This window comes from Suricata suricatta, chromosome 4 (assembly GCF_006229205.1).
Source record: "Suricata suricatta isolate VVHF042 chromosome 4, meerkat_22Aug2017_6uvM2_HiC, whole genome shotgun sequence".
Classification (NCBI taxonomy): domain Eukaryota; kingdom Metazoa; phylum Chordata; class Mammalia; order Carnivora; family Herpestidae; genus Suricata; species Suricata suricatta.
Window position 1 is genome coordinate 50,241,277 of NC_043703.1, and position 25,065 is coordinate 50,266,341.

At 36.1% G+C, this 25,065-nt stretch overlaps 1 protein-coding gene across 5 annotated transcripts in view; it reads right to left on the reverse strand.

Annotated features, from left to right (window-relative positions):
- Positions 1-25,065, reverse strand: part of ELF1 (E74 like ETS transcription factor 1) — a 109,583-nt gene that overhangs the window by 16,647 nt on the left and 67,871 nt on the right. For all 5 annotated transcript variants that reach the window (XM_029936647.1, XM_029936645.1, XM_029936648.1 and 2 more), the window contains 3 exons: positions 14,096-14,276; positions 1,834-1,941; positions 88-255 (listed from right to left, as the gene is read on the reverse strand). In XM_029936647.1, coding sequence (XP_029792507.1) covers positions 88-255; positions 1,834-1,941; positions 14,096-14,276 — 457 coding nt within the window. The remainder of the gene's footprint in view (positions 1-87; positions 256-1,833; positions 1,942-14,095; positions 14,277-25,065) is intronic.

A 25,065-nucleotide genomic window follows, 5' to 3' on the forward strand; every position in this document is an offset into this window, starting at 1 on the left:
GCACACTCTCTCTTAAAAATAAACAAACATTAAAAAGTTAAAAAAAAAATGACTTGACTGTTTGCCCTAAACAAATTAACCACCCACCTTTCTTTCTCTTAGGTTGTTCCGGAGATGATGTTCTTGGGGAGTGAGCGTATGTCTCTTGAGCCTGCTGAGTTTCCACCACTTCAGGAATCCCATCTAATGTGACGGATACATGGGTGACTGGGGCAACGACAATGTCATCTTCAGAAGAACTAAATATATTATTATCTAATGGAAATAAAATAGCTAATTATAATCAACTTTGTATTGTAAATCAAAATAATTTCATCAAATAATTTTGTTTCTATGAAGAATAAAGTAGAAATCAAATCATGAAATCTAGTCTCTTTTTATTTCTTTTGCCCTAAATCAGACCAGGCTTGACAGGACTATTTCATTGCCTTTCTTGACGTACTATCACCAGTCTATCTCATTTCTCTTCTCCATTCTTCAAATTGCTGCTAAAGTCACTCTCTGAAACCTAAGTTTGATTTGACCATATTATTCTTCTCTATAAAACTTTATTTGCTGAAAATTAGAAGAAAAATAAAATTGACTTATTTTCCCATAGTTTACAGGAGAAAAAAAGAAAAGGAAATTCAAACTCCACAACATGCCATGTGAAGCTTGCACAATTTGGATCAAACCTACCTTTCCAATCTCATCTCCTGCCGATCATGATGCTTACATTTCAGCTATACCAAAGCATTTTTATCCAAACATTTCACTTTTTTTGTAGGTCTGTGTCTCTGGCTCAACCCATTTTCTCTACCTTGAATGCTCTTTCCTATCTCCTGTAGCCACTAAAGTCTTATTTATCTTTTATATCGCAGGTTAAAAAATTCCTTCCATAAAGCCTGTCTCTGATATTCCCAGCCAGAGTCCTCTTTCCTTTCAGAACATGTTGTGATCCCTCTCATGGCCTTTATTTTTAGCTTTCACAGTTGTTTACATAAGTAACTATCTTCAAAATTAATCTGTGAACTGGAGGAAAAAACAGTATCTGCTCATTTGTATATCGCATTATTACCTAATGCATTTGCTATGCATACAGAAAATATTCAATATCTTAAACTGATTTAGGAACAATTAAATTAACAAATTAATGAGTTTGACTACTTTCTTGTTAGAAAAGCTCAAAGGAGAACATGGATTCAAAAGCAGATCAATAGGGGTGCCTGGGTGGCTCAGTCGGTTAACTCTTTATTTAGGCTCAGGTCATGATCTCATGGTTCAAGATGGAGAGAGGAGATCAAGCCCCGCGTTGACTTCCGTGCTGACAGAGTGGGATTCTCTATTTCCCTCTCTCTCTGCCCCTCCCCTGCTCACATGTGCACACACACTCTCTCAAAATAAATAAATAAACTTAAAGAAATGTTTAAAAGCAGATCAATAATGTGGCAGTAAATTTTCTGCCATGAGATGTTAGAAATTTTTTCAATGAATTTTTGCCTATTCACTGGTGAATACCTATAGAGATCACTGAATTATAATAGTTTGGGCCATAAATACCCTAATACTTCTACCAATGAGGTTAGGAGAATAAATTCTGCAAAATCTGCTAACTAAATACTTTTTTATTCCTAAAGATCACACTCTCCAATTTTTTTTTAAAGTCTCGTTTAACTGAATACCTAAGTAAAGCTGTCTCAACTAATACTGTACCTTAAAATGTGCTTGGGACACAAACAATATAAAAACCTAATCTCCAGTCACTTGGTATTTATCATTTCTAATAGCAAGCAATGGCAAGAGTAACTTTTCAAAGCATATTCACGTCAACAGTCCAAACACATGACCACTCACTTATTCGTTTCTCATCCAGCATCGGGCCGGGAGAATCCATATTGAGCAGTGCCTCAGCGGCCTCGATTGTCTCAATCGTTTCATCCCCATTATGACAGGAGGCTTCAACTACAATACATTTAAAGAAAACAAAAGTTAGCTTCAAGACATCTATTGCTCTAAAACACACAGAGATCTTGGGGCGCCTGGGTGGCTCAGTCGGTTAAGCCTCCGACTTTGGCTCAGGTCACACGTTCGTGGGTTCGAGCCCCACGTCAGGCTCTGTGCTGACAGCTAGCTCAGAGCCTGGAGCCTGCTTCCGGTTCTGTGTCTCCTCCTCTCTCTGCCCCTCCCCCTCTCATGCTCTGTCTCTCCCTGTATCAAAAATAAATAAAACATTTAAAAAATAAATAAATAAATAAAACACAGAGATCTTGAAACTGGATATGTCGCTTAATACTTGGGTTTATACATACACTTTATATCAACAAATAAAATCTATACTGAATATGACTATTAAATATTTCTCTATTTCTTTTTCTTTAAAAAAAATCACACAAGGGGCACCTGGCTGTTTCAGTTGGTAGATAATCAGACTCTTGGTCTCAGGGTCATGAGTTCAAGCCCCATGATGGGGGCAGAGATTATTTGAAAGAAATAAAAAATAAAAAATTAAAATTAAAAACTATAGGTAAAGAATAAGCAAAACAGAGCTCACATTCTGGAAGAAAAGCACTGGTCATTTCTGTGATAATTCTTACTCCAAGAATAAATAAGAATAAATAAATACTCATTGGACTTGAGTAGAAAGGGTTCAGAAATAATAGCCAGAAATCCCAGGTGTGCCACTAAGCGGCACTGGGCAAGTCATTTTGTTTCCACAGATTCCATACTAGAACATGATTGGGTTGATATTCTTAGGTCTCTTTCAGCTCTAATACTGACTTTAATACTCTTAGTTAACTAACAGGAATGAGCACAGGTCTGTGTTAATCTCAGACTCTTTTCCCGTTCTTTTATGACTGACTTGCTGCTATCTCCAAAAACTTTTAGTCACAATCACATTAAGGTCTAACCACTTTTTGATAACTAGTATTCTGGTACCATTCTCTTCTAGTGTGTACTGTAGAACACTAATTCCCCCACTGTGGATTTGACCTAGACTAAGTATCTTAAAGTTCCTAAAAAATATTAATATATAAATGAAAATTTAATCCAGGTACATTCTAGAAACCTAACACATCCCTGGATCCCAGAAAGAAGACCAAAATGTTTCACAGTGAACTCCTGGATGGTTTTAGTCCCTTAGCTCTAGGATTAGCACCAAGAAACTATATAAAGAGCTACAAATGCCTTCTTTTCATGGATAAATTCAAGATTCATGAATGTAATATTCATCATCCATAATCTCTTATACCTCCTTGCTATATTCCCCCGTCAATATTTGTGAGAAAAATCACACATCACTTTTAGTTTGTATGTATATGTGTATGAATATATGTGTGAATATATCTATTATATATAATATAACATGTATTTAATATATAATATATGTTATTATATATAGTAGGTGTATTTATAATCATGACTTTCAGATTCAGGGTTGGACTGAGAGCATGTAACTCGATTAATAAAAGCCTTTTAATTGTATACAAGATGAAACAGTAAATATTAAACAGTAAATATAAACATAGTACTTGAAGTAAAAGTTCTTTGTTCTCAATCAAATGAATGGAACTGATCACCTATACACTGTATTACTCTCCCTATTTCTATTCAATTCAGAGAAACAACAAAGTCATCTTCATTTTTATTAACACTATAAACAGATTTTCAAGAAATTGATACATCTTTGAAATTTAGCTGAACTTTCCATTAGAATATTCTATGTAACACTTATTATCCCAAATATTTAAAAAAATTTTTTTGTTTATTTATTTTTGAGAGACAGAGAAAGACAGCGTGAGCAGGGGAGGGTCAGAGAGAGAGGGAGACACAGAATCCGAAGACAGGCTCCAGGCTCTGAGCTAGCTGTCAGCACAGAGCCCAACGTGGGACTCAAACCCACGAACCGTGAGATCATGACCTGACCTGAAGCCAGATGCTTAACTGACTGAGCCACCCAGGTGCCCCCTAAATATTTTTGAACCGAGTTCATTTATCTTTAGATCAAAGATCTTCAAGAACCTACAAAATTCTTAACTGACTCTAAATTCCTAATTGGCAATACTGAAAGTCTATCTTTCTTTAACAACTATGCTAGGGAATGTGGAAGATATGATGGTATCAGACATGGTGACCTTTTTCCTTGTCTATTGGTAACTGTACTCAGGGACTATCTAAGAAAATAACAAACTGATTAATTTTATGGTACAGAATAGACTAACTACAGGCAGTGTATCTCCCTGTAAGTTAGGAAAGTTTTCTGAAGAGATGGGCCTGAGTCATTTAAGATAGGATTTAAATGTTTTGAGAGAAAGAGAGAGATATTAAAGCAAGAGTAAAGTAGAAGGGCATTAGAAGTATTACACATTCAAAGAAAATGAGAGAACTAGTTAATGCCATTATAAAAGAAAATATATAACTGCTACAGTTGTTATAGTAACAGCAACTAGTTAACTTGCTTTATACATTAATTTGGTTGACTGCCTTCCTAAGGAGGATCCCATGATGGAAAAGGAAGGCATGAACTGCTTGAAGAAGCAAAGAGCTGGGACAATTCTTGAATGATGAATACAAAACAAAGAAGTTCAGGGTCATATACTAGTCAGCTCCTCTCAATATAGGAAGAAAGTCCTAACAAAGAACATTTTCTCTCATAAGATAATGGCAAACACTGGGAGTCCCCACAATCTGCCATGCTAGAAGAGAAAATACAGAAGATATATATGTAGAATTCCAAACTTGAGCTAGTATCTTTAAAACCAAATATCTATAGGTCACATGGAAGTCAAGGAACAAGATAGCCAAAATAAAAAGAGGCAGGATTTTTAAAATAGCATGGATTTTAAAAGTCTTCCTTTTTTCAAAGACTAAATTTCTCAAGTGGTCACATTTCTGAATTACTATAAAAAGCATCCAAGGGGTGCCTGGGTGGCTCAGTCAGTTAAGCGTCTGACTTGGGCTCAGGTCATGATCTCATGGTTTGTGGGTTTGAGCCCCAAATCAGGCTCTGTGCTGACAGCTACCTCAGAGCCTGGAGCCTGTCTTCAGATTCTGTGTCTCTTTCTCTGACCCTCCCCTGCTCATGCTGTGTCTCTCCCTCTCAAAAATAAATAAAACATTAAAAAGTATTTAAAAAAAGAACTTAAAAAAATGTATCCAAGAGAATCTGAATAGATGTTTTACTAGTTTTTTAATTCTAAAAGTATATGTCAATTTTACTTTCGTGTCAAGATGCCCAAAACTTCCTTAGGAGACTATGATAGATAAGAGACTATAGTCTTTTTTAGAAGACAATTTCCCCTAATTATAATGAAAAACATCAATTAAATTTTACTTATATATTCTATAAATAGAAATGCTTAAAAGTCTAATTCCTCCATAATAGTTAAAACCAGAAAAGATAAACACCCCCAAAACTCTAGCAAAAATGATTAAAGCAGTGCACTAAGTCTCAGGGCACCTGGGTGACTCAGTAGGTTGAGCACCTGACTCTTGGTTTCACTCCCAGGTACCTGGGATCAAGCCCAGCATGGGACTTTGTGCTGAGGTGCAGAGCTGGCTTAGGATTTGCTGTCTCTCTCTCCCTCTGCCCCTCTCCTGTGTGCACTACCAAATGCTGCCATGCATTTGCAAAAAGCTCTCTCTCTAAAAACAAAACAATACAAAAAACCTCAAGCCTTCTGAGGGCACCTGGCTGGCTCAGTCAGTAGAGCATGTGACTCTTGATCTCAGGGTTGTGAGGTCAAGCCCCATGTTAGGTATAGAGATTACTTTAAAAAATACTACTACTACTAAATAAAAATAAAAACATAAGCCTCCTTTTTAAAATCTTGTAAATTTACAGCTTAATAAAAGCCATATTATGGGTGCCTGGGTGACTCAGTCAGTTAGGCATCCGACTTTTGATTTCGGCTCAGGTCATGATCTCACAGTTTGTCAATTCAAGTCCTCCCTCTCCCCATCCCCCACTCAGGGCTCTATGCTGACAGCCCAAAGCCTGCTTGGGATTCTCTCTCCCTCTCTGTGCCTCCCTTGCTTGGGTGCATGTGCTCTCTCTCTCAAAATAAATAAATTAAAAAAAAAGAAAAGAAAAAGGATATTACTCCCTCTGTCAAGGCTTTGAAATTCCATGAATTGAGGAAAGTGAACTACTAAAGTCGTTTTTTAAAAAACTTCTTGGGGTGCCTGGGTGGCTCAGTCAGTTAAGCGTCCGACTTCAGCTCAGGTCATGATCTTGCGGTTCGGGGGTTGGAGCCCCACGTGGGGCTCTGTGCTGACAGCACAGAGCCTGGAGCCTGTCTTCGGATTCTGTATCTCCCTCTGTCTCTGACCCTCCTCTGCTCACACACTCGCGCGCGCGCTCTCTCTCTCTCTCTCAAAATTAAATAAAACATTTAAAAAAATTTTTTTAACTTCTTAAATCAAGCAAATAAGGCACAGATAACTCCATAATTAGTTACCATCTTCTAAATATTTATATAACTAGATATTTATTTACATAAACAAGTCTTATAAAACAAGTTTGCTGGGTAGATGAAAATAACATAATTTGTATAATAATTTAGTTGTCTATTAAGAAAAATAAGAATTTCAAACCACTTATTTGTTAAGCTTTTTCTAATAAAAAATTAAAAAATCTACAAAGTAGAGAAAGTCACATAAAGTCATATAATCATATACATGAACCCCATGTATCAAGGGCCCAGGATCAATACTTAATAGCAAATTTTCCTTCATCCATACTCCCCAGCCCAACACACATGCTGGATTTTTTTTTTTTTTAAGTAGGCTCCATGCCCAAAGTGGGGCTTGAACTCACAATCCCGAGATTGATAGTTGCATGATCTACCAACTGAGCCAGCCCAGACACCCCTCAGACTAAATTATTTTATTTTTTAGTGTTTATTTTTGAGAGAGAAAGAGTGTGAGCAGGAGAGGGGCAGAGAGAGGAGGGCACTGAGGATCCAAAGCAGGCTCTGTGCTGACAGTAGAAAACCTGATGTGGGGGCTTGAACTCACAAACCATGTGTTCATGACCTGAGCTGAAGTCAGATACTCAATCACTGAGCCACCCAGGGACCCCTCACACTGGATTAATTTATAGAGAATCCCAGTCTGTCATTCAATTGTAAATATGACAGTATATATCTCTAAAAGCCAAAACCATGATCGTATCTTTTAAAAAGTAATTACATTTTAAATCAGTTATCCAGTTAACACTGAAATTTCTTTAATGCCTCACCTCAGGTTTTCAAAAAGTTTATTCAAATCAAGATCCGGACAAAGCTCATGCATTACATTTAGTGGCATGTACCTCCTCCCTTTGTCTTTTTCTTTTCTTCCTTTTTTGTCGTTTATCTTAGAAGAAATAGTGTCTAGAGTTAGTGTCTGTAGTTTCCCAGGTTTGTGATTCTGTATATTACGCACCATTGTGGTGCCACTCAGTATGTTCCTTCTCCACCCCCATGTATTTCCTGTAAACTGATAGCTATCTCTAGATGCTTGATTAGATTCACATTCAAAAAAATTTTTTTTTTGCAAAACTGCTTCAAAGGTCATGCTGTGTGATTCTATGTGCCCCCTGAGGCAGTGCTATGAAGTCCAGTAGTTTTCATGCAGCACTGTTAAAATTGAGAACCAGGTCTGGATGTTGTCAGCCTGATCTTTCCATTAAAAATTCTCCATCAGCCTTAAATAACTGGCTTTAGCAGTTATTGATGACTGCTGCCTAAATCCACGGTTTCCCTAGGGATTCCAAAATAGTGACAATTCTAATCCTACTATTCCTCCGGTATTTGTTAGCTAGAATTCTCTATAAAGAACAACTTTCTTCCATCAACTAGTTATCTTGAACCACAGTTCATATAATAAAGGCAAATTAAATGCTTGATATTTTTTCCATTATTTACTGATTTTTAGAATTATAAATGGGCTTTCTAGTATCTTCCATAAGTGGTCATTCAGTTACTTTTTATCATCATTGAAAATACAAAGGTTTTAACATATTAGATGATCTTTAATCTTTTTTTATTTTGAGAGAGGGAAGAAGAGGGATAGAGGCAGAGAGGGGCGGGGAGAGAAAGAATCCCAAGCAGGTTGTGCAAGGTCATCACAGAGCCTGAAGTAGCGCTCGAAATCATGACCTCAGATGAAACCACGAGTTGAATGCTTAGTCAACTGACACACCCATGCGCCCCTTCAAGCTGTAATTCTTTTTGTTTAATTTTTTTAAATGTTTATTTTTTAAAATTTTAAAACTGTTTTATTTATTTTTGAGAGAGAGAGAGAGTGCTAGCATGAGCAGGGGAGGGTCAGAGAGAGAGGGAGACACAGAATCCGAAGACAGTCTCCAGACTCTGAGCTAGCTGTCAGCCCAGCCAGAGCCTGACATGGGGCTTGAACCCACGAACTACAAGATCATGACCTGAGCTGAAGCTGGATGCTTAATCAACTGAGCCACCCAGGCGCCCCTAAATGTTTATTTTTTAGATAGAGACAGAGTGTGAGCAGGGAAGGGCTGAAAGAGGGTGACACAGAATTCGAAGCAGGCTCCACGCTCTGAGCTGGCAGCACAGAGCCTGAGGCAGGGCTTGAACTCATGCTGTGAGGATCAAGTCAGATGCTTAACTAATTGAGTCACCCAGGTGCCCCTTAATTCTTATGATCCTTTAAATGTCCTACCTTGGGCCACTGGGAACTAAAGCTGGGGCCTGGGTCTTTTAGACATGACCCAAGAAATGTTTGATAGTTTTTGTGCCTTCTGGGATAAGATACTACAGGCTATTCTTGTACATTTCCCACACCAAAACCAGAATCAGTAGTTTCTCCTAGCTGCCCTGGTATTGTCAGTGAAAATTTTATTTAGAGACCATAATTTATACACTAAATTGAGGAATTAAAAAAACATACATTTTGAAGGATTTAAAGTTTTCTGAAGAATTTTAAACATATTTGAACATAAACAGAATACAATGAACGTCTGTGTCTTCATCACCCAGCTTTAATAGTTATCAACTCATGGCCAATCTTGTTTTACCTCTATCTCTATGTACTCTCCTTCCTTATTATTTTGATGTAAATTCTAAGCATCCTAATATTTCGGTGTAAATATTTTACAATGTCTAAAAGATAAAGGCTCTGTTTTGAAAACATAAACTTAACACCATTATCAAACACTTTAAAAAATCTGTATTTCCTTAATATCAAATAGCATACAAATGTCCAACTGTCTGAAATATCATATATAGCAGTTGGTGGGGGAGGGTTGATAGTTTTTGGTTGACTGAGGATCCAAATAAGGTCCTCACACTGCAACTAACTGGTATGTTTTCTGAAGTTTCTTTTCATTTCTATGTCACCTTCCATCTCTTTTCCTTGCAATTAGATCAAGGAAGTAGAATGCTTGTTCTGTAGGGTTTCTCCATCTACATTTTGCTAATTCTACTCCTACTGTATAGTTTAAAATGTCCCCCCCCCCAATATTTGCTTTAAATTGGTAATCAGTTCTGAAGGCTCAATCAAATTCTCGTTCAATTTTGGGATTGGGAAGGGCTATGGTTTGTATGTGATGATTAGCTGGAATACCACTATAAAGAGAGACTTCTCATTTAATAACCTAGTTAGTGATATAGTTCAGATAGGGAAAGGAGAATAAACGTTGTGATTCTTAATTTATCAGTTTTCAAGATAGTTTTTAGCATCACCTATTGGTGACCATTTTTTGTGTGTGTGCAGCATTGAGATCATGGATTTAAACATATTAGATATGTTTCAATTACTGGTTATTGTCCTTATTAATACCCAAGTTGTCCCATGTTTGGCTAAAAAATATCTGTGTTTTTTAAGAGAAGAAAATCGATTATGAGTTCACCCTAATATTTTCTTTAAAAAATGTTCTTAACATTTATTTATTTTTGAGACAGAGACAAAGCATGAGCTGGGGGTGGGCAGAGAGAGAGGGAGACACAGTCTGAAGCAGGTTTCAGGCTCTGAGCTGTCAGCACAGAGCCCAATGTGAAGCTCCAACCCACACACAGTGAGATCATGACCTGAGCTGGTCGGCTGCTCAACCGACTGACCCACCCAGGCACCTCTATCCTAATATTTTCAATTCAAATTTAGCATTACAGAATTTAAGAATTATGTATTTATACTGTGTGTTTATATAGAATTTATAGCAATACAGAATCTTTAACTTTGCAATTTAATATTTGTGTATCTTATTTACTCTAAATTTTGGCTTCTTATGACATTAACTTCATTATTTATTTGATTTGACCCTAATATGCATCACATACACTCACACAAGCTTTTAAATAACAATAAAAATATTATTGAAAACAATTTAAGATTCCTAAGGAGCTTTATTTTTATGTTTTGCTTTTTAGGAAAATATCTCATTTTCTCATTAGGAAATGCACAGTCTTAAAAAATCACACCTCATTATCTCTTTAGGAAATGCACAGTCTTAAAAATCACACCTCAATAACTTAATTAGGTCCATTTCTTTTAGAATGCTTTAATTTTTAGGTACTGCTAATTTTTCCTCTTTTGGACTTAGTGTTGTTTTATAATTATGTTAAACATTTACAAGGTTACAACGTAAAAATGACAAAACAAAGTACTTTTAAAGAATCTATCTTTCATCCTTGTCCCTTCCTTTTCTTTGTAAGAAACCATTCCTATTAGTGTTGAGGTTTATCTATTTTTTTTACTTTTATTTATTTTGTGAGAGAGAGTACAAATAGGAGAAGTGCAGAGGGAGAAGGGAACGGAGGGTCTGAAGCAGGCCCTGTGCTGGCTGCAGAAAGCCCAATGTGGGGTTTGAACTCACAAATCACAAGATCACAACCTGAGCCAAAATCAGATGCTTAACTAACTGAGCCACCCAGGTGCCCCATAAGCAAAGACACATACCATTTATATTCTTTGTCCTACCTTAAATAAAAGATAGTATGCTATTAATGCGACCTGACTCCTGCTTTTTTAACCTCCTATACAGTAGAAATCATCCCACAACTATATATAGAGATCACATCACATTTTGTATTTCAAAAATGTGAGGCCAGCTAAATATGTTTAGTATTGATGTTAATTTGTGAAACTTTGTTTATTCCATTCAGCTTCAGTGCTTAGATTGAGAAAAGCAAAATAAATTGGTAAGTCCTACATGAAACAGGAAAGAAAACCAAAAAAGTACATCCAGCTTTAAAAAACATTTTAAAAATGTTTTAAAATGTTAGCCCTTCATTAAATGGATAACAAAAATTTCTTCTGGTAATAATAAAACCTACTAAGCTTTTAATGCATGCATTTTACACCTTCTTCATAACAGATTAGCTGTGATCTAGCAACTAATTAAAATCTATACTAAGGACAGAAGGCGCTGATACTATAACTTAGGGAATAATTTATTAAATACATTTGAACTTATTAGAAATTACTAAAAATTGTTTGACTTTGTAAAAACACAAGAATACACATGAAAGAAGAGACACATAACAGTATTATTTAGTAAGAGAAGATTTACTAACGGATATAGTCATTATGGTTACCTTTTGTTTGAGAAGGTATAATTTGTACCATCTCCATTAATAATTATAGAATTTCAAAGATTGGTAATGAAAGAAGAATCTCCACATACATAGGAACTAAGGTTCAAATGATTTTCAAAAAATTTTAACACCATGAAACCTTGGGTGGAACTCCAACGTATGAATAGATAAAAGTGGTATTTTACCAGTATACATTTATTTTATAGGTTCAAATATATTTCAAACTTGATAGGAGATCAACCAATGATAAAATTGAAAGCGTTTTGGTTAACATGAAAATCTGAAATCAGGGCACACAGATGATGATATCTGTAGTCTAATACAAGCCTCAAATCCATGAAAAAAGTTCAATCTTTTTATTATTGAAAATTTCAAACAAAATCAGAATTATGGAACATCATAGAATAAATTCTCACATATCATTCTCAGCATTAACCATTATCAACACATGGTCAATCTTCTTTCATCCATACTGCACTCACTGCCTCAAACACACCATACCAACATCCCCAGGATTACTTTGAAGGAATCAAGACACCATCTTTTATTTCTAAATATTTCAGCATATATATGGTATGTTATTGTCATTCCTTAAAACATTAACAACAATTCCTTAGTATCATCTGAAGTGCTGCATAGGACTCACATGGACAGTTTATAAACTCTTCTTTCTCCACCACTTTCTTTTCCTGTAGTTTCTGCAAAGCACAACATTCTTCCCTCCCTCGCTCTGAACTTAGGAGGGCTACAGGGTTCTTTGCTTTCTCATGACATTGCTCAAATAAGGATGGAAGAATTAAATAAAGGCTCAGGTTGGGAGACTGGGAAGGGAGAAGAAATATGCAAACAGTAAATATGGTTTTCAAGATACGGCTTATTTTCTAGACCCATTCAATACCAGTTCTACTCTCCAGGAAGAAAGGATCCTGTTTGTTTTTATCTTGTCACTGGCTATCTTCAAGTCTAAGCCCAAGACTAAAAGAAAGAAGTAATTCTTTCTCCTGAAGATCCAAGTTCTGTTTTCCTAGTCTGAATTTCTTCTCCATTGATGTCTTCCCTGATAACTGAGACCAGGATAAAATATCCTTTCAGGGGAGACCCTCACTCCCAACCTACAGAGACAGCTGTAGCTTTTCACAAAGGCATCAAGAAGTTACAAATGAATATACTGCAAAAACCCACTAGCTACACAACAGATACATACATAGCAACAGTCATTCTGTTACACAAAACAACTCACAGTCAGTAATGAATAAAAACCTCTAATGTGATAAATTTAATTCCCTATTTGATAAGGAAAGATTTATCAAAAAAACTTTCACTGAGTTCCTCTGAACAAAAAATGTGAATATTGGAGAACATACTTTGTAAAAAACATGCAAAAAGGACAATACAAAAACTAAGTGTTGTTGGTCAATGTTATTAGTGGGGACTCAGTCACTTGGTGTGTGATCTTAGGCAAATCATTTCATCAAACCTCTCTAATTTCAAATTTCTTTTTCTGTTGTGAGAATTGAGACAATGAACTTTTAAAAATTTACTATGTTGAAAAAATTAAATCAAATCTACTATGTTAATATGATGATGCACTGAGGAGATAATGCTATTTTGGTGGTATTCTTTGTCCAAATTGCATTATCTCATTCCAATCAAGAGAACATATTACACAAACAAAACAGAAGGACATACTACAATGTCTGATCAGTACTCCACAAAAGTGTCAAGGTTACTGAGAGACAAAGAATGACAGAAAAACCTTTAGAGACTGGAAGAGATGAAGCAGAAATAACTTAATGCAAAGTTAAGATTCAAGATAGAATCTTGAAACAGAAAAAGAACATTAGTTTGAAATGGTTGGCATGCAATAAAGTTTAGGTTTGGTTAATAACATTGTGACTAATGCTAATATCTTATTATTGTCAAATATTCAAATAATCTTTGCTTCCAAATAATTAACTTTCTCAAACACCCCAACACCTACCTCTGGCCAAGAAAGATAAATGTAAATGTATATAAACACAAACGCACGCACCAATTTCTAAAATCAATGAAAACAGCATTACCACTCCATCAAACTTACACAATGAACTCTTCACAGTAAAGTCTAATAGGCTACTAGTTCTGACTGAACCAGAGGAGAAGTCTTTTCTAAACTCTAACACTTTATCCTATATTGGTTCATTGCCTCCTATGTTGCTTCTAGTGACAGCAGTAAAAGAAGAACATTCCTACCTTTTCCCCTATAAACAACTTGCCGTTTTTACCAAGAATATAGAGTGTGGCATATAAAAAGTGCTCAGTGAATACTTGACAAATTGACTTGGCCTGGTTCCTCTTACATGCCTCTATTTTGTCACATTTGTCCCAATATATTTAGGAAAACAGGAAGAGGAGGTGAGAAACCACTAGGAAACTCAGGTTGATGAGAAAGGCAATATAATTTCCCTCTCCCTGCAGGGCTCTAGCCTCTCGAAACCAAGTTAGGGACTTCATATGCCCCCAAAACCACAGGGCTGGGAAACTGCCCAAAACTACACCGAAGTACGGTGCTGTTGGAGACACACCTGTAAGCGTGATGTCGTCGTCGTCCTCATCTATGATTTCTTCCTCAGCAACATCCAGGGAGCTCTCGGTAATCATGTCATTGGGCTCTTCCACACAGGCTAGACCCGCGTAACTGTTGAGAATGTCAGCACCAGGAACATGTTCCACAATTACAGCAGGAAAAATAGCTGGATCACCAAGCTGGGAGGGGTGAGGGGGGAAAAAAGAGGATTAACAAAGTGTTTGCTTTTGTTAAATACACCCAATAAATATTTTATACTGGACATCAATTCAGTCTTTATATCACCAGCTACTTAAATTTTGATAATCTTTCTGGGCTGCAGAGAATATGTATCTATTGAGGATAAAACTTTTTTTATTACCAATCTTGAGTCTTCACCAAATTTTCATTGGAAAATCCTACAAAAACATACTTTTAAACCACATTAAATAAAAAAACCTAATCATTAATTCATAAAAAGTGGCATACCAATGAAATGTACAATTAAATACAACCTCAACAAAAGTTTGACAGGAAAAAAAATCACATAAACTTAATACTACATTGTCACTGGCACACATTCTGTGTTTAACAACAGCTTTTGACTCAAATGGGGAAACAAATTTTCATTTTCTATTTATTCATAAGATCATGTAATTTTAGATCATGTTTATCACTATCTATGTTATTATTTCAGTTTTTTCTGGTTTGAGAGTGGTAGATCCTCCTCCCTTAGCCCGAGATAATTTGTGTATATTTCTAAATACATAAATATTACCTTATATACAGAGTACAGGGCCTGCTTGGGATTATCTTTTTCTCCTTCTCTGCCAATCCCTGACTCATGTGCTCGCTCGCTCTCTCTCTCTCTCTCTCTCTCTCTCTCTCTCAAAATAAATACATAATTTAAATTTCTGGTTCAGGATCCAATCTAGGTTCATACATTTCATTCAGCAAATAACTATTTCTCCATGGCAACTCCTTTAACATGGAATAATTTCTTTAATCTGAATCAGTTCTTCAGCTTTTTTTCTCTTATGATTTTGACACCTTTGATGAGTACAAGCCATTTGTTTTATAAACAAATCCCCCACCCCCAATTTGGATATGCCTATTTTCTCATGATTAAATCAACTCATGTTTTTGGCAAGAACACCAAAGAAGTAATGCTGTGTCCTCATTATGAGGTCCAAAATACATATTTGTCCTATTACTAGTGATATTAACTTTGATCACTTAGTTAAGATGTATCTACCAGGTAACTAACTATAAAGTTACTATTTTCCCTTGCATAATTAGGAAGTATCTTAGAAGAAGATCACACTATGTAAATATCCTGTTTCTTGACATATTCCCATATAGTATTATCTTTTTTTTTGTTTATTTATTTTGAGAGAGCACATGCACAAGCATGAGCTAGGGAAGGAGAGAGAGTGAGCATCCCAAATAGGGTCTGCATTGACAATGTGGGGCTTGAACTCACCAACCATGAGATCATGGCCCAAGCTGAAGCCAGACGCTTACCTGACTGAGCCACCTAGATAACCCAAAGTGCTATCTTCTAAAATGTAAGAGAAAGTTCCTGCCAATATGTAATAATGTCAGATGCTTTGTAATTTTCCATGAGTAAATTTACTATTAAAATTATTATTTATGATTTCATTATAACTTAGCCTCCAGCTTTTAAAATTAACATGTTTGTAGCACTGCCCATGGAGGTTAAATGCCACTTCTATCATAGGAATTTAACTTCTATCATAAATATTAAGACATCACAGGTGTTAACAATATTAACTGCCTTCAAGAATGCTATGCTCTGAAATTTATGGCTAATAACCCTAGAACATATTTGGATCATTTTATTTCAAAATGTTTCTTCCTATTTCAATAAAGAGGAAGCTGGAAATAACTGGCTCTCTGTAAGTTTTAAAACACAAAGCAGGAGACTCAGACATTGCATGTAAAACCCAGACATATGAATGAAAGTATATAAAATGGCCAAACCATAGTCATTTGGCTTTCCCTTTATAAGTGGTGAATGCTGCACATCCAACCTAGCATGAACATTTGCTCATTGAAACACTTCTTCTCTTCTTTCTTAAGAGCTCAAGCTCTTAATCTTCTAATGAGGCTGACACCAGATATGATTTAATTTTCACATGATTTCATTTTATGCTATAGCAACTCTATGTTCCAGGTAAAAACAGGGCCCTCACCCAAATGAAACCAAAGTTTTTTTTTACTCTCTATCCAAAAATATTTGGCTCCTGAAATTTGAGTGTTAAGTAGCAAGTGATAAGTGCAATGTAGAGCAAAGAAATTAGTTTCCTCTGAAGCAAAAGCTTAATTAGTAATGAAAAGGGACACATGGCTCTGTGATTTAGAAGGCAGCCAACATGTAGAAAACAAAGACTGTGAACCAGGAGAGATCAGGCATTCTCCATCTGGCTGTCATTTTCCTCACTTTAAATGAAAGAGGAATACTAGATATCCTATGGGCACTTCCTGGTTTTGTTTTGTTAAGATGCATTATGGCATGGACCCTAAAGTTAAGGAGCTGTGCTGTGCTTAAGGTAGACTTTCAATATCATGTTTTGGAGGGCCTCTCCAATCTGAGCCTATTAACAAGACTTTGTCATGGGCCATAGCCAGGTACTTCCCAGGATCCCTCCCAATTTAGCCATGCTGTCTTCCTCTAAGGTACTTGAAAAGCATGAGCCATTCTTTTCTAGTCCACTGAAATGGAGATGTATATACAAAGTGTTCTTCTCTCATTTCCCCACAGTGCTATTAACTCACATACAACAAACTGACCAACTATAAATGTTAGGTAACAGGCTTGAATCTGTATATACAAAATACAGGTAGGAATCCCCTCAGGTGACTAGAGAGAATCTCCCCCTCAATTACCACATAATACACACTCCAGAAACTAGCTGCTTGTCTGGGCTCATGATAAATTCCTGCCTTTTACAATGACTAACAACTGACTCAAGTCTGAGTTATCATGAACCTAAAATTTTTATGACCACACATTCAAAAATTTCTTATAGAGAAATGGTTCCCAACATCTTAAATGAAGGTATGGTAAAATTTCAAATGTTGAATTTTCCTAGATTTAAAATTTAAAAATGAATAAAATACTGGGTAGGTCACAAGGGCTCTTGTAACGTATTACCACAGACCCGGTGGTGCCATAGGACCACAGACAGAACTCTGCTGTCTCACAGCTGTGGAGGCTGGACATCTGAAATCAAGATGTTGGCAGGCTTGTTCCTTCCGAGGGCTGTGAGGGAGGGATCTGTTCAGGCCTCTCTCCTTGGCTTACAGATGGCCATCTTCATGTTCTCTCCTGTGTCCAGATCCTTTCCCAAGGACACTGATCAAACTGAATTAGGGGCCTACTCTCCTCCAGTATAACTTCATCTTGACCAATTACATTTGTAACAAACCTGTTCCCAAATAAGGTCACATTCTGAGATATGAGGAGTTAGCATTTCAGCACATGAATTTGGAGAGATGGGGTACAGAGAACAATTCAACCTGTAACAGTACCCGATTTAATTTAGCTTTAAGTCCATCAATGGACAGCTGGCTCCCTCTACCCTAAACAGCTTCTCTAGCTTATGGCAATTAAGATGATATATTCTTATATAATTTCTAAATCGACATTAGACATTCTTCTTCAAGTTTCTGTGCTAAAGACCACCAAACCTATGCACCTCAGTTTTTCCCACATCATTTCAACCAGACCCGTTCCCAAGATTTATTGAAAGAAGAACTTCATGAAGGTCAGAGCTATTCATAAAATGGCCACCTTCCTAACAGTCAGCAATAAGATCTATTACCTCCTTTTAAGAAATGAAGGTGTTAACACTTTGTTGCTGTCATAACAAAAATATTATGTTTCATTTGCCTGGCTACTTAAAAAAAAATCTCCAAATGTCTCTCAAACTTTTCTTGGTTTAAATAATTAATCATCTTCTCTTTGGTACCTTTTAGCTGAGTCAGGGAACCTCAGTCAACTCTACTAGTCAATATCAACACCGATATTCACTGGGAAAATACTTAAAAATATCAATACCTGACCCCATGGGAGTCAACAAATCAGAACATCTGGGGATGAGACCAGGCCATGTTATCAAATTTCCTTGGTTGGTTCTAACGTGCATGCAAGGTTTAGAACCGCTACTCTAAATAATTACAAAATTCAAAACTGCATTCCCTAAACTGAGTCAATGTCTGAAATACTAGTAATCTAAACAAAAAAACAAAGTTGTATTACTTTATTATGACATCTTTTGGCACTTGCAAATTATTTTCCCATTTGTTTTTAACAGAACCAAAACAAATCACAAAATGATGGGTGGGAAGAGAGATGGAAGACTTCTTGGGATTACTACAATCTGTCAAAGATCAAGAATTTTCAAAGCCTCAGTTTCTATGAGCAAATTAGACTGCAGTGATAAGCTTTCAACTGTTGTATAACTTTACTGAGTGTCTTAACAACTCTGGAGAGAAAAATACATACCAGTTTTCGTTTCTCTTCATTTCAGGTAAATTAAACACATGTGTTAGAAACAAAACTTTAACAATTTTTTAGCATCCATAATAAAAATCAGACCAATTTTTGGCAGGAAGGAGAGTTCCCCAAATTTCAACACTGGCCGCTATATGCTTGCCATTTGCTGTGGCTGATGACATATGTGGCAATAGCACCAAGTTGAAAAGAGAAGGGAAGTGACCAATCTGTAAACAGCAACATTACTCTCACCAAGCTTACTTTTCCCTCAGTGTACCACAACCCGAGGCCCTAGGAAAATATTTAAGAAAGTATGGACTATTATTCCAACCACATGAAGTAAAGTTTATTCAACAGGTCTTTGGATACAGAAAGAGGAAAGGACTTTCAAATAACTCGTTTGCTAAGCTTCCCTGACACCAGAGCTCAATGTGGTACGTGGTGGTTATGAAACATCCTGACCAGATCCTTTATGAAATAGCTTAAAATGAAACAGCTATCATATGTTTTCCTGAAAAAAAAAAAACCAAGTTAAAAAAGTCTTTAAAAACTTCTCCAATGTAGATATTCATTTTTTAAGATAGGTGTAAAATGAGCCACGCTCAAGTAGTTTTTACTATCATTTTGCCCCAGAACAAGGCAATGCAAGAGTGGGATGTGGCCTCACTCTTGCAGTGATTGTCAACAGCTTCCTCCCTCGAAGGCCACTCCAATAAACATACACTCCGAACACAGTTCACTTGCCACGAAAACACATCTTTGAGACAAAGTCCTGCGCCTTCTCCTACAATCAGAATGCTGCCCCAAAGCCTCATCCTATGTAGACACTGCTTTGACAGTATTTCCTTCACCTTTGATTTAAAAAACCAAAAGACAAAAACAAAAACCTAATACCTCAGTCTATCAGGACACAATCAGACAATACTTGCCATGCAGCAAATGCACTCGAAATAGACCTGGCGAAAACAGGATGCAACAGTAAATGCTCAAGTTCTAGAATTAGAAGGACCCTATTAAAGGCCAGACTGCACCATGCCTCCTGGGTGTGTGAACTCCATCAAAATTTTCAGCCTCTAGGTTTAGTTTTCGTGTGTATCTAAAATGAGAATAACTTCTAGACTTGTAAGAATTCAAGGACATGTAAACATATCATTTGTTACACTGAATGGCATAGAGTAACCGTTCAACAAAATAATTTGATGCCTAAGTGCTTCAATATTTGATTCAAACAGACATAAACACTCTTAAAATTTGGCTTACTAACTTATACACATATATCAAATCACACTGTACAGCTAGCTGAACCATGTTACATATAAATTACATCTTAATAAAACTTGGTGAGGGGGAACATGGCTTACTATAATCTTACATTAACAGGCATGGTTTTTTTGTTTTGTTTTGTTTGTAATAAAAATAGTCCTTTCAGAGAAGAAATGAATACCAACCATTTCCTCTCAGCAACAACCATTTAAGCTTCAAGGAAAAGCAAAAGCTGAAACATACACGTGTTTACCTTGTGACAATTTATCAAACTGTACACTTACAATCTGTACATATTTTTGCATTTATATAACACTTCAATAAAAAGTCTAAAAAGCAGAGGTCAGTCTGATGGGAGAAACAACTTTAAAATGTCTCCAGTTCTCTCTGAGCATTACTCTGAGACAGAGGTCAGGCACAGCATTTGCAGGGAGAGGAGACTTGAACCAGATCAAACAAATTCTATGATGATGTTTTATTCCCCTGTGTAAACCATAATAAAATTAAAGGAAATCTCTAGAACTGGCACATCTAGGTGGATATACACACATAAATTAGGGTGACTGGTGAACAAAATTAATTTAAAAAACCCTTTAAGCAAATTCCCATGGTGCATTTTAAAAAACATTAATAGCTTTTGGGACACCTGGGTGGCTTAGTTAGGTGTCCAACTTCAGCTCAGGTCGTGCATGATCTTACAGTTAGTGAGTTTGAGCCCTGCATCAGGCTCTACACCGACAGCTCTGAGCACGGAGCCTGCTTCAGATTCTGTGTTTCCCTCTCTCTCTCTGCCCCTCCCCTGCTTGTGCTTTCTCTCTTAAAAATAAATAAATAAAAACATTAAAAAAGTAACATATTTTTAAAAAGATCTATTTTGGGGAACAGATGAATACATAAACTCATTTGTATTCCAAGAGTTTAAAATATCATTGTCCCTTTCCCCCGCCCTAATAACTACTGCTGTTACCAATACATTTTGAATGATTTTAGGAATTGACATATTACATAAAGCAAGCCAAAATATATTACATAAAACATCTCCAAGGCTCAGCATAAAGTCGCTGTGAAGGCTTCTTCACAGCCAAATTCTCTGTACACTTCAAAAAACCTGTCATTAAAACAGCTTCACTATCTGCAAATGAGAATACTTCTAATTAACTCAAGCTCCCCTTTACACGAGCTTATCCATCTTTATTTTAAAAGAAAATGAAAGGAGTTTTAGCAAACAAGCAGAAGAGTCTGTGTACCTATAGTACACACTGCCCAACACGTTTGTCTAAATAGTTTTCCTGACTAGATTACATGAAACTAGTGCTTAAAATTTTTAGTATGTAAATGTACTTGGGGGAATGCGAAAATTGTATTTACAATCACAATAAAAAGGCTTTACTTAATATTCTTCCAGATTTTCTTTTCCCTTCAGGGTTCTTTTTCTGTCTTATGGTTAAGAGTTATTAGGGCTTTCTCAATCGAAGACTCAATTCCAATGCAGGCACTGTCACATTCTACAGTGGTGTTTCTGGGCAACATTCATTTCCTCATTCAATCTCTCAGAGATTTCTCTTTACAAAGGCCTTCCTTATTCATAAAATGAGGATAACAACAGTTGCCACACCATACAGGGTTATTATGGTGAGGACCGAAAGAAAATACGGGAGAGCACTCTCTTCTTTGTGAAGACTGTATCTCAGGCAGCTGTCCTAACTTGGGCTCAAATAATACTCTTCCTCTGAGAAATTTTTAAGAAATTGTGTTCATTTTGTGTTAACACATCCTCTAGAGAAAATATCCTGCACTCGTCAGAATGACTAAAAATAAAATAATTGGAAAGAAAAAGCAAGACGTAAAACATTTTTAAGTCAACTGCATCAAGGTGTTGACACACTTAACCAAAACTCAGTTGATCATTCAAAAAAGACTCTTTGGGATCTACCCAAGGGATATAGAAGTGCTGATGCATAGGAGCACATGTACCCCAATATTCATAGCAGCACTGTCAACAAGAGCCAAAACATGGAAAGAGCCTAAATGTCCATCACCTGATGAGTGGATCAAGAAGATGTGGTATATATACACAATGGAGTACTACATGGCAATGAGAAAGAATGAAATATGGCCATTTGTAGCAAAGTGGATGGACCTCGAGGGTGTCATGCTAAGCGAAATAAGTCAGGCAGAGAAGGACAGATACCATATGTTTGCACTCAGAGGTCTAACAGGAGAAAAGGAGAAACCTAATGAAGGACCATGGGGAGGGGAAGAGGGAAAGAGAGTTGGAAAGAGAGAGGGACGCAAAACTTGAGAGACTACTGAATACTGAAAATGAACTGAGGGTTGAAGGGGAAGGGGGAGGGAGGAAGAGAGGTGTTGGTGATGGAGGAGGGAACTTGTGGGGAAGAGCACTGGGTGTTGTATGGAAACCAATTTGACAATAAACTATTTAAAAATAAATAAATAAAAATAAAAAGCCACACAAAAAAAGAATTCTGTATAAATGCAGTCATATAAAGTAGTCTTTTGTGTCTGGTGGCTTTTTTCACTCAGCATATTACTTTTGATATTTACTCATATTGCTGTATCATATTCAATGTGAAGGAACGTTCCATTAAATGGTTATATCACAACTGTTTTCTCTAGCTAATGGACATTTGCATTCTATGAATAAAGCTGCCATGAATATTCACAGATAAAAAATAAAAAAGACTCTTTGGAATATGAAGGAACAAAAATGTGTACTTTTAAAAAGAAAATCTAGAGAAACAGGTTTATTGATCTTGACTTTCTAGTCTAGAGAATCACTTGTCTTTCTTTTATAAATTACAGGTACAATGTTTTAGCTGCTGCTCAGAGTCTCATTTAAAAAAAAATCTCAGATGGTGGGGTTCCTAGCTGGCTCAGTCTGAAAAACAATATACTCTTGATCTCAGGGTAGTGAGTTTGAACCCCATGTTGGGTATAGAGATTAGGTAAGTAACTAAATAAACTTAAAATAAAAATAAAAATCTTAGACGGCTTTCTAGACACCACTGTGTCTCCTCAAGTATGTAAAGAAAAGTGTGATTAATTATCAAGCCTCACAATAAAGGAAACTCACATGGAGATAATCTTCATCATTTAGTAGTAACCTTTGGATAAACTTCTATGAATTATGTCTTTTCATCAATATATGTAATTTAATAAGATCATTTAAAAAGAGAAAAATGCATATTGCCCATAGGACCCGGCAAAGAGAGGAGACAATAATATTACCTCTTATATTTAAACAAAATACATATCCATTTTGGGATTAGCCTACTAATGTGTGTATGCACACATTACCCCAGGTTTTGGTATCAGTGTCATGTTGACTTTGTAAAAATGACTTAGGAAACTTCTCTCTCTGAACTGAAACTGCTTAAATGATTCATTAAAGTTTAAAATAACTTAACCATGAAACTCTTTGGGCCTTTCAGTTGTATGCATGTGGGAATTATTCCCTGGCAATTTCCTCAGGGCTTTTTTTTTCGTCGTTACCACTACATTTTCATTTTTAACAAAACACCAGATATTCATTATTACCATTCTAAAAACTTAGAAATACTTCAATGTACTAGCTCAAGTGATATATCAAATCCCCATACAGTTCTGCATTATCTTTTTTCTTTTTCAAATTTTTATCTAAATTCTAATTAGTTAATGTTTAGTTTCACATTGGTTTCAGGAGTAGAACTTAGTGGTTCATCATGTACACATAAAAACCAGTGCTCATTACAAGCTCCCTCCTTACTCCCATCACCTATCCAGCCCATTCCCCGCCCACCTGCCTCCATCAACCCTCATTTTGTTCTATCAGTAAGAGTCTCTTAATGGTTTGTTTCCCTCTCTTTTTTCCTCCTGCCCATACGTTCATCTGTTTTTTTTTTAAATTCTACATGCGTGAAATCATATGGTATTTGTCTGTCTCAGACTAACTTATTTCACTTAGAATCATACACTCTAGTTCCACCTGTGTCACTGAAAATGGCAAGATGGTTGAATAATATTCCATTGTGTGGCACGTGCACATACACAAACACACACACTGCATCTTCAAGGACATTTATTCTGCATTATCTCTTAACAGAAATATAAAGAAACCAAATACTGTCAAAATTAATGAGTGAATAAACAGCTAATAAGACGTTACTCACTGGTACTTAAGATACTCTAAAGCAATGTTATTAAATCAGAACTGGGGTCCAGATATCTTTAGGAAATAGGTAGGTAATTTTGAATAGTACCTTGAGCGCCTTTGCAACTCTGCCCCAGGAATACATTACAAGAGTCTAATATAGTTATTCTAGCTATCCGGTAATAAATTTAAGAGAATATTCTACAACAGGAAATGGAAAGAATACTAACTCTGTCGCAGAATGATTTGTGGGAATCAAAGTGTATGTGAAATAGACACTGTAAACTATAAAGTGCTCCACAAAATATTAGGAAATATTTTTACACTTCACTCAGGACTAGAGTAAGCAATGTATTTCTGGCATGGAAATTAACTTAACAAAGCAGCATCAGGGCACAAAATTGAATATATAGGCTTCTGAGTCCCCTCACTTACCAATGGCTCTCTTTCTTCAATATTCTAAGTTTATGTAGATTGTTTATTTTTTTAATAAACATCATTATGTAGATATTATGTTACAGCCAGGGGCTTGGTCTAAGGGAAAAAAATTTCAAATCTCTGGAAATTAACATAGTCAAAGTGATTTCTTAATCTGATTAAAAAGAAACTCACTACAGTGCTATGTAAAATGTTCTCTTCCAGTCTGTCTTTGAGAGTTCAATAAAATGATCAACAAAATAGAATAAAATTAGATTTAAGTGTCATTCCTAATGTGGTGGTGGTGGTGAAGCAGCTTCATGTTAAGTAATTCATACGGCTTATCCCCGTCAATCCCCACAGCACTATGCTGTCTTACTGATGTCAGCCAACTAGCTAGGAAGAGGCAGAACTGAAACCTGAACCCAGATAATCGGACTCCCAAGTCCACAAGATTAATCATTAGGACAGACTACAAGAGTACAGGATCCTGTAAATAGATTATGGTCTAAAAAAGTTTCATCTCAACTAAAGCTTATACATATATACATATGTGTATATGTGTGTGTGCGTATATATATATGTGTGTGTATATAGGTATGTATGTATGTATGTGTGTATGTGTATATGTGTGTAT